This window comes from Cryptotermes secundus, unplaced genomic scaffold (genome assembly GCF_002891405.2).
Source record: "Cryptotermes secundus unplaced genomic scaffold, Csec_1.0 scaffold712, whole genome shotgun sequence".
Taxonomy (NCBI): domain Eukaryota; kingdom Metazoa; phylum Arthropoda; class Insecta; order Blattodea; family Kalotermitidae; genus Cryptotermes; species Cryptotermes secundus.
In genome coordinates, this window is record NW_019745092.1 from 23354 (window position 1) to 34702 (window position 11349).

The 11349-nt window shown below is 38.7% G+C and overlaps 1 protein-coding gene across 2 annotated transcripts in view; it reads left to right on the forward strand.

Annotated features, from left to right (window-relative positions):
- The first annotated feature begins 1344 nt into the window (after nt 1–1344).
- Nucleotides 1345–11349, forward strand: part of LOC111874949 (syntaxin-16) — a 79139-nt gene continuing 69134 nt past the window's right edge. For both annotated transcript variants that reach the window (XM_033755657.1, XM_023870838.2), the window contains exons 1-3: nt 1345–1606; nt 2246–2497; nt 10870–11032. In XM_033755657.1, coding sequence (XP_033611548.1) covers nt 1526–1606; nt 2246–2497; nt 10870–11032 — 496 coding nt within the window. In that variant the 5' untranslated portion in view covers nt 1345–1525. The remainder of the gene's footprint in view (nt 1607–2245; nt 2498–10869; nt 11033–11349) is intronic.

Sequence of the window (11349 nt, forward strand, 5' to 3'; positions counted from 1 at the left end):
TTTCTGGGCGTGTCGGTGGAGAACATCCGAAACGGTTTTATCTGCTGTCCGAAGAAATCAGTGCTTAAATGGACTGGAGAAAATTAAAAAATGACTGCATTTTACTGGTTATAAACTTTAGTTGTTTCATGCAGTCTGCCCAGGTGATAATAGCTAAAGATACGATTTTGCTTAGGATATTCTTAATGAAATTGACAAGGACCGGAAGTTTTTACATCATGTAATTTTCAGTGCTGAGGCCACTTTTCATGTTCGGGACATGTCCATCGAAACAACGTAAGAATTTGGGCTAAGGAACGCTTCCATAATTTTGTTGAACATGAGCGTGTGGTGCGCTCTTAGCATGTTGCAAATGTTAGCAGTACTCCGAATTGATGATGATGATGATGATGATGATGATGATGATGATGATAATGTGATCTTTCAGCAAGATGGTGATCCTGCGCGCTATGATGATATTGTTACTGAATTTCTTGATGCAACATTTCCACAGAGCTGGATTGGGAGGGGCGGATGGAAGAAATACCCCCTACCCTTTCCGGAGATGAAACCCCTGGATTTTGGTTCTGGGGGCATGTGGAACAAATCATCTACAGTGTTCATATTCACAACATTCAACACTTGAAACAGGGAATCAGAGAAGCCGCTGCATCTGTCATTCCTGGTGTTCTTGGTCAACTGTGGCAGGAAATGGAATACCGTTTAAAAGTTCGCAGAGCCACCAATGGAGCCCACACAGAACTTCGATAAACATCTGAAAAAATTGAGTTCTTTAGTTTAATATGTGTATTTAATTCGTTTAGTACATATAAAATTGTCATATTTAGGGTGGTATGAATGACGAAAAATGACGGGTTCTTCTTCGGTTGATTGGATTTCTTAGAACTTTGGTTACAGATTCTCTTAATTACATTTAATACATACAATAAAGCGGTATCGCTGATATACACAATTTCCATTTCGCCGTTCCACTCGCACTAGGAGTCTCCGTCTTCACTAGTCGACTCGAGTTCAAAACTGTGCTCAATATCACTAGTCGAAGAGGCTGACGTTGGCAGGGCATGTAGCACGAATGGGGGAGGCGAGGAATGCATATAGGATATTGGTGGGAACGCCAGAAGGAAGGTGGGACTGCAATACAAGAGATCTGGTTGTAAAAGTATTTTTTGCAAGACGCGAAAAAAAGAATTGAAAGGGGGGTGAAAGGGAGCACTCAAAATAGTTGCTAAGGTAGCATACCTTCTTACCGATTGTGCTCTCGGCCCTGGAGGCCATTCTAAATTTAGTTCATGTAAGCTGAAAATAGATGGCAGCAGCATCGTACCGAGGTGTCATGGCGGCCATTTGCCAACCATTGACATCGGGGTTTCACGGTGCTGGTGTCGACGACAGCGACCACACAATTGATTTACTCGTTTTTATCGGAAAGTCAGCTGTGTAGTAACAGGCTACAATAGGGGTATGCGTGACATTTAACCTTTCTTCGAAATATGATAAGTGTTTGACAAGTAATAGGACATCGAAAATGGCATCCCGTTGTCTCACAGAGGTTTTCATTTTGATGCGAAACAATGCTATGCAAAGTAGGCATATTTATTCTGAACAAGTAAGTATTATGTATGTTTTCCCGGATACTATATATACATACACTAGGTATAAAAAAAGGTAAAGTTCTCCCCGTGCTTAACAAATTAAGCACTACGCCATGAAGGCGTATGGGACAGTAGATTTATAGATCCACATTTTCTTGACCATGGCATTAGTTGGAGGTGGGTGGTCAGCTTCATGCCCCTGCCCCTTTACCCCTAGTACCCATTGGATAGGAGGTTGGGTGGACCCCAGAGCCGGTCCTGACGACATGGAAAAGTGAAAATTCTTGCCCCCACAGGGACTTGAACTCCGACCCCTTAGTTGTCCAGCCTGTAGCCAGTCTCTATACCGACTGTGCTGTCCCGGCTCACTGTATACACTAGGTTACATTCTGGAATTAATAAATGTCATATTATCATTAACTCACCTCCGGCTAGTGCCGAGGTCAAGAAAATCTGGATCAATATATCCACTCCCCCATATGCCTTCATGGCATAATGCTTAATTTGTTAAACACAGGGACAACTCTACCGTATACATTATCATTATATGCTTCCAATACAGGAGGTGGATGCCACAGAATTCATATATTTTACAAGTTATTCATTGTAAGCACACTGCAGTATTATATAAATATAAATTTATGTATGCGCAGCAAGTGACAGATCGAATGGCCCTGGTTGGCGCAGATATTGAATCAGGCATAGAACTTCGCAGAGCAGGAGAATCGCGGATGCCACCTGCATGGGCTGATGGATTAGAGGAGGCTCAGTATTCACTGACTCGATTACGAGCCAAAATTCATGATCTTGACACACTTCACACTAGACACCTTCATCGGCCAACTCTAGATGATTCATCTGATGAAGAGCAACAAATTGAAGCTCTGACACAAGAAATCACTAGGGTGAGGTTGGTTTCTTATGTTGTAGTCTGTAGAAGGAATTTAAAGTAATTATTACATAAATGAGGTATTCCTAGGCATGAATGTCCTATTGAGTGTGTTGTGAGATTTACATTTCTGCTTTTACAGGCTCAGCAAGATTTTTGCAGTAAAGTAGCCACATGTAAATAGTATCATGCTTCCTGACATTTGCATGTTACCTGCAGTTTATATTTCACCAATACTGAGCCTCATGAGAAGTTCCTTCTCAGATTTTATAACTTGTCTATACTCTGCTTATAAGGTTTTTTCAATGAAAAGTAAGGTTTCCATGTCTAGTCACCATGGCATGGCATATCCTCAGGTTGCAGATGGAGAAGACAGCCTCCAAATATGAAGGGTAGCTCCAAATATATTGAACAGGCAGTTACAGACAACCGACAAGGGGTGGTCCTCCAGCTTGGGAGTTTGGCATGAGGCTAACAACTCACCACAAAAAATGAGCTTTTCACAAAATGTCACAAAGGCTCTCAGACAGATTCTTTGGACAAACAACCTAAGCTAAGGAAAATGGTCATGAGATTTTGTATGTGGGATGTAAGAAGTCTGTATATGGCAAATTTGCTCATGACAGTTGCGAAAGTAATTTCATATTATAAGTTAAATTTAATGGTAGTACAGGAGGTCAGAAGGGACACCAAACCAGCAGATGGATGTACATTTTTATATGGACACAGGAATGAGAATCATGAATTAGGTTTTTTTTGTTTGTTTGTGGGGTACATAAGAGAATCATATCAGCAGTTAAGATGGTAAAGTTTGTTAGTGATAGGATGTCATACATAACACTAAGAGGTCGCTGGTGTGATATCATCGTTCTGAATGTCCATGCCCTAACAGAGGACAAAATTGATGACATGAAGGACAGGTTCTATGAAGAACTAGAACATGTATTCAATAAATTTCCTAAATACCACATGAAAATTTTGTTAGGGGATATCAATGCCAAAATAGGTAGGGAAGACATTTTCAAACCAACAATTTGAAATGAGAGTTTGCACGAAATTAGTAATGATAATGGAGTTAGAGCAGTAAACTTCGCCACATCCAAAAATCTTCTTTTAAAATGTATGATGTTCCCACGTAACATTCATAAATTTACTTGAACATCTCCTGATGGAAAAATGCGCAGCCAAATTTACCATATTTTGATAAACAGCAGACAGAATTCAAGTATACTTGATGTCCGATCATGCAGGGCAGCAGATTGTGATACTGACCACAGTCTGGTGGTGGCAAAAGTTAGGGAGAGATTGGCAGTGAGTAAACAAACATCACACAGATTTCATAGGGAGAAGTTCAGTCTCAAGAAATTAAATGAGGTAGAGTTTAAATAGCAGTATTGGGTTGAAATCTCAAGTAGATTAGCAGCTTTGGAAAACTTAGATGCTGAAGTGAAGATTAATAGAGCTTGGGAAAATCTATATAAATAAAAATGTAAATGTTCGTTTGAGTCTTACCGAAGGTCTCCAAAACTTCTTCGCCGATCGCTTCGAAATTTTGATACAACGTTGCATTCGAACACGCACGTGTATCTGTGTGCCTGTTATGTAGATGTCACACCCGTGACAGGTAAAAACAGGTAAATACCTGCCACATGTTCCGAACCCAGCAGTCGTTTCAATTGTAACGCTAGAACAGTTAGCGTATGCTTCCATGGGAACGCAATAACAGTTTGCCGTTGCTAGCATTTCCTAAGCAACAGATGAAACTAACTCTTTGATAAGGTATTCCCTATCCCATCCGAGCGCTGGCTATATGTATAAGAGAGTTTAGCTTCGGCGACTGTTCAGTATCACGAGGTCACAAGTATCACAAGAGATTCCGAGTGAAATCACACCATCCGCCGAGGTATAAATAGCCCACCTTGAACAAGAAGCAGTCAGTCTCGGGGCAGATGCCAAGGGATACGGAAGAGAGCCTGGAGGTAAGCGCCGAAGGAGTTAGTCTTGGGATAGCCAACGCCGAATATAAACAGTTTCAATTTATTTTCATTTTGATTTAATTTTTCGTGTGACATTGCCTTGGAATTGGGCTGTGTCGTTTTCATCTATCTATCTATCTATCTATCTATCTATCTATCTATCTTCTATATAAATAAAAATGTAAATGTTCATTTTCTCTTATCGAAGATCCATGGAAACACAATAACAGTGAGTCGTTGCTAACAACAGATCATGCCTTCTATTGCGTCTGAAACCAGGTTATAATAGTCCAGCTTCGAAGAGTTTTAAATAGAAATGTAAATGTTCGTTTTCTCTTATCGAAGATCTCCGAAAGTTCTTCACCGATCACTTCGAAATCCAGCAGTCGTTTCAATAGTAACGCTAGAACAGCGTATACTTCCATTGAAACGCAATAACAGTGGCCCGTTGCTAGCATTTCCTAAGCAACAGATGAAACTAACTCTTTGATAATGTAATATATGATAATATAAACAGTTTCAATTTATTTTCATTTTGATTTAATTTTTCGTGTGACATTTCCTTGGAATTGGGCTGTGTCATTTTCATCTATCTATCTATATATCTATCTATCTATCTATCTTCTATATAAATAAAAATGTAAATGTTCATTTTCTCTTATCGAAGATCCATGGAAACGCAATAACAGTGAGTCGTTGCTAACAACAGATTGTGCCTTCTATTGCGTCCGAAACCAGGTTATAATAGTCCAGCTCCGAAGAGTTTTAAATAGAAATGTAAATGTTCGTTTTCTCTTATCGAAGATCTCCGAAAGTTCTTCACCGATCGCTTCGAAATCCAGCAGTCGTTTCAATAGTAACGCTAGAACAGTTAGGGTATACTTCCATGGAAACACAATAACAGTGGCCCGTTGCTAGCATTTCCTAAGCAACAGATGAAACTGACTCTTTGATAATGTATTCCCTATCCCGTCCGAGCGCTTCGAAATTTTGACTCAACGTTGCATTCACAGCAGTCGTTTCAATAGTAACGCTAGAACAGTTAGGGTATACTTCCATGGAAACACAATAACAGTGGCCCGTTGGTATCATTTTTTTCTTCATCAGTGCAATCGATTTGCTTTAGTTCATTCAAATAATGCCTCGCAGAAGATCAAACTTGGGTTGTCGTACTCGCTGAGCGGAAGCAATGCGTCGAGTATTTGCAAATCAAACTGGAGAAGAACGGGCATCAGCGAACGAGCAAAAGAGACAAAGACAGGCTCAAATACATGCTGAGGAAGCAGCAGAGCGACGTGCAGCCAGACTTGAAGATGCGATCAGAATTGGGCTGTGTCGTTTACCATAGCGTTCATTGCGTGAGTATAGTTTATTTTTCATTGTTTTTCATTTCGTTTTCTTAACTGTTCTCCTTATTTTTCAGTGCAGTTGGCAGTGGGATTGAGCTGTGTCAATTGATATGCGTTTGAATTGAAATATTTCGTCCAAATAATGCCTCACAGAAGAACAAGCTTAGGTCGTCATACTCGCGAAGCGGAAGCAACGCGTCGAGTAATTTCAAATGAAGCTGGGAAGGAACGGGCAGACTTAGCCACAGCAAGGCGTGGCCAGGCACAGCTAGTGTTAGAATATAAAAATTTCACCCAAAGAGAGCCTAGGCCAGCCGTGTCAAATGTGCGGCCCCCATAGCCACAAAATGCGGCCCCTCAACTTTTAAAGCTAATTGATATTAAAATCAATACTAAAATTTTAGTAGAAATATTTTTTTGTAAAGACAATTTTCCAGCAGACCAGAAGACAAGAAGTCTCACGCAGACATAAATTAGTAGGCTGCAGGAAATTCAATGTTTGCTATTTCTAACATAATTTCTTGTGCAATCTCTCTTTTTACATATTGAAAAGTTGTTTGATACTTGTCAAAAATGGCATTCTCTTACTTTTTAAAACTGTAAGATATGTGACTTTAGGTAATTATATTGAAATTATTCCTAAATAATAAATAGAATTAAATTTCCTTGTATCAAAATCTAATGTATATTTCTATTTTGAAGTGCGGCCCTGGACTATTATTTATAGGGCTGAGGTGGCCCTCGGTACAAGTTGAGTTTGACATGCCTGGTCTAGGCTATTGTGAATTGAAGAAGCATAAGCCATGGTTCAGTGAAAGATGCTCAGAATTATCAGATCAAAGGAAACAAGCCAAATTGCAGTGGTTATAGAATCCATTTGAAATAAGTGGGGATAATCTGGACAGTATAAGACGTGAAGCCAGCAGACATTTCAGGAACAAAAAGAGGGAATATCTGAAAGACAAAATTAATGAGCTTGCAATGAACAATAAGAGCAAGAATATTGGAGTAATAATTGAATTTAAGAAGAGTTACCAATCTAGGGGTATCTTAGTAAATAATGAAAATGGTGATCTGCTTGCAGAATCCCACATTTTGAATAGATGGAAGAACTACCTCTCTCAGTTATTGTAATGTACATGGGGTCAGTGATGTTAGGCAGATAGACATACATCTGAGCCATTAGTACCTGATCCTAGTTTTTTTGAGGTTGGAATTGCTATTGCAAAATGTAAGAAAGTATAAATTGCCAGGTAGTGATCAAATTGTGGCAGAACTGATTCAACCAGGAGGTGAAATATTACATTCTAAGGTCCATAAGCTAATTAATTCTATTTGGAATGAGAAAGAATTTCCTGATCAGTGGAAGGAGTCTATTATTGCACCAATTTACAAGAAGGGCAATAAAACTGACTGTAGTAATTATCATGGGATATCACTGTTATCAACATCATATAATATACCTGCCCCTTTGTTGCCCTTCTGCCTGCGGCTCCATCTGAATGGTAGTGCAGGGAATGGGAGTCAATGGCAATTGGCCCCTCTGCTCTGATGATCACTTTGACGCTGCCCTACCTGGCATTGCCACTGCTGAAGTTGCTAGGTCATAGCTGCTTTCGGCTTGACCTGGCTCCACCGCTTCTTCCGTTGAGATTATTGGGGGTTGGATTTCATGATGGGATCTGATAGTATGGGCACCAGCAAACAGCTAGAGACTGTTTACAATTCATAGCAGTGGGGGGGGAGTGAGCTTGTGAAAGCTGACGGTGGTTTTGACAAGACAGTGGAGATGAGTCTCTCTTCAGTTCAAATATGGGTCAGGCTCGGACAAGTGAAGGTGAAGCACCTCTAATTAACACAATTGACTGTACCACCATAACACTTTATTGTTGTTCTTCTTAAAGACACTCGGCTGCATAAATTCTGACAGTCTGATTTAATTTCAGCTTACAAGCAGCTGGTGTTACACTTACACAAAAATGCACTCAATCAGCTTGACTTATAACTGTCCTCTTATGGATTAAGCTAAATCTCAATATGAGTCATTTTGTACTTCTTAGAATTATCTTTTAGCTTGTGTGATGCAGGGTTTGCCTCCGCCAAGTTCAGAAGTTGATAGACGACAAAAATTTTAGACTGAACTCTCTGCCGAGCCAGAGGTCCTAACTGAGTTCTATCTGCCTAGTCTCCTCTCCTCCTAATTTCCCTGATAGGCTGATTCAAATAAGGGGAGTTGGCTTAATTTTTTATTCCGGCCAATGACATTGTTTTTAAGGGAATTTCGCCCTAAAAGACCAAACGGCGAAATTGGCAGTGATGCAACTTATGAGGGGTCGCTAATGATCTCCTGGCACTCCCACTTTTGACTTGCAGCTGGTAATAACTGTCACTTCTCGAATTCTCAAAGTGGCTTGCCGCTATAAGTCAAATTCTCAATTTCTAAAGAAACTCAGTGGGGTTTCTTGAAGTAGCATTTTCTGCCCTTTTGGAAAATAACACCAGATGCTTGGACGCAAGGACTAGCTGATGTCCTTGTCCGCACAAGTTTGGTCTATCTGCTCATCACCTATTGCTTGTTTTTACAGTGTCTTAAACCTTTGTTTCTTCATAAATTCTTATTATTGACTCTATTAGCTACTGAAATAAAAAAGGGGAGGGGAAGGATTTCAATGGTGTGGTTACAACAAAATGTTATCCAGTGTCCTTCTCTCAAGGTTAAGTACATATGTAGAAGAAATTATTGGGCATCATCAGTGTGGGTTTCATTGTAACAGATCAACTACTGATCAGATCTTTCGCATTCATCAGATACAGCAGAAAACACGGGAGTCAAATGAGACAGTAGACTTCAAGAAAGGCTATGATTCAGTTAGAAGGGAAGTATTGTACAGTATTCTCATAGAATTGGGGTACCCATGAAGGAAGTTAGGCTGATTAAAATGTGTTTAAATGAAACCTATAGTGAAGTCTGTATAGGTAAACGTTTTGTGTTATAAGATTCCTATTCAGAATGGTCTAAAACAAGGTGATGCTTTGTTGCCACTGCTTTTCAATTTTGCTTTAGAATATGCCATTAGGAAGGTCAGAAAAACCACATGGGACTAAAATTTAATGGTACTCATCTACTTCTGGTCTATGCTGATGATGTAAATCACTTGGGAGATACATAAATACCATAAAGAAAAACATGAAGATCTAATTTATCTATTTTCAAGAAGTAAAACTTAAATAGTCACACTGGACGGAATTGTTTTGTCTTTGTAATTGTTAGTGTGACAGACCAGAATGAAACAAATCTAATTTATCTTAGTAAGGAGGCTGGTCTAGAAATAATCGCAGAGAAACCTAAATATATGTTGCTATCTCATCACCAGGATGCAGAGCAAAATCATGACATGAAGATAACTAACAGATCCTTCGAAAATGTGGCTGACTTCAAATATTTGAGAACAATGATAGCAAATCAGAATTTGATTCAGGAGAAGTTAAGAAATTGAATTCAGGTTATGCTTGCTGCCATTCAGTTCCAAACCTTTGGTCTTCTTGTCTGCTGTCTGATAACATAAAAACTATGATTTTACCTGTGGACCCGTGACCTACCGGCTTGTAGCATAATGCCTCAACCAGCTACGCTACCGTGTGCCCCACATGAAGTAATAAGTTCAAGCAGATATCACTTTTCTCCAGGTCATAATGTTCATGAGTCAATGCCATAAGATAATGTTGGTTTTTCAATTGCCTAGTGAATGCAGTACCTTGAAAGTGACTATAAGAAAAAATTCATGTCATAGGAGATCTGAGTCCATGATGTGTATGTATTGACGATCTTCTAGTGCACATAATCTCACTTGTCACTTCACTACATGTTTCAGCACCACTCTGCCATCCTCAGGTGTGTTATTTACGTTAAACTATTGCACTGCTCGCCATCATGTGTCGTTTATGAAATGATATAAAATGTATATTCATCATGTACTATAATAAAATTTATATATTAAAATTTGTTATGATTTATCATCTTATACGTCATATATCTGAGTGTTTATGATTTCACTGTTCCTGAAATTGTCAAGAGTGATCTCACAGTTGTAAAACACACAGTTGTGGTGACCTGTGACTTGTGATGAGAAACAAACAGAACAATCTTGTTGTTTAGGTTTATCAGTTGCACACTTCCAGTCTCAGATTCTGAGTAACAACACATTTCATAGGCAGTTGTAGTATCCTGAGAAATACAAATATATGTAGATATGACAAAAAAACATATTAAATATATTCCCTTCTTCTTTATCTTATTTTTCATTTTTGTCTTGTTTTGTTGTAATGAACACTAAGTATCGCTTAGCTATAATAGTAATTCCAGCTATTCAAATCATGTATTAGCCATGGGGCATACATATGGAACAATAACAGATACTATGGACGTCATAAGGACAGGAAGGATGAGCAGATACTTAAACACCTTAGAAAAATATCAGATTTACAAAATTAGTAGGAATAACTTTCACATGAAACATGCACACATCAAAGCCAATAATCCTGTATTCCACACAGTACATGAACTTTACAATAGATAGCAGTACACTCTCTACCTAGAAAGATATTTAAGCGAGAACACTTACACCAGAATCAGTACAAGGAACACACAGCAATACTAGATACACACAACTAAGCGAGCGGCACACTCAGTAGGACATGTAAGTACAAAAAATACAACATCTACATACACAAAAATAGCATGTACATATATTTTAATGACATTTTAAACATTTAATGAACATTTAGTGAATTAAATGTGAATTATTGTTAAATTAATACTGTTGCATTATAGATGGGAAACAAGACTGTAAGTTAGACCTACACATTCTTGCAGCACAGTATTCAAATGGCGGGAAAAATGTGATATGTAGTAAATAATATTCTGATTACATAAGTGTACGTTAAGAACCTGAAAAGATTTTAACAAAGAAAAACTTGTTTCTCTCTTAGCATAATTTTTATATATCTGAGCTGATATGTTTCATTTGGTATAATTTATTGTATATGCTTGATTGTTGCAATAGATAATTGGTACAGTCCATCGTCTGATACAGCAAATTCGCAGTCACAGTACTACAGGTGGGCGCCAAGAACAGAGACTTTCTTACAATGTTGTTTCATCGTTAGCTGCAACATTACAAGAACTATCAACAGACTTCCGCAGGTCACAGAATTCATATCTAAGAAGTAAGTGTTTTAATCCACAAAGACTGTACACGATTTATTTAATCCGTCTTGCAGTGCATACACTCATTTATTTCCTTCTCTCCCTCGCACTACATGTTTCGGCATAATAATGCCATCTTCAGGTGCTTACTTATCCACGTCAAACCAGTTCATTGCATGCCATGTTCACACATTAAAATAACTAAAATATGTATCTATCATATACATTGTCAAACGTTAAAAATATTAAAATTGTTCAGGATACCACATCGCTACGTCGCCCCTCACTACGTCAGTCACGCCCATTCTCCTTTGTTGGAGCACTCCTTCACTATCTT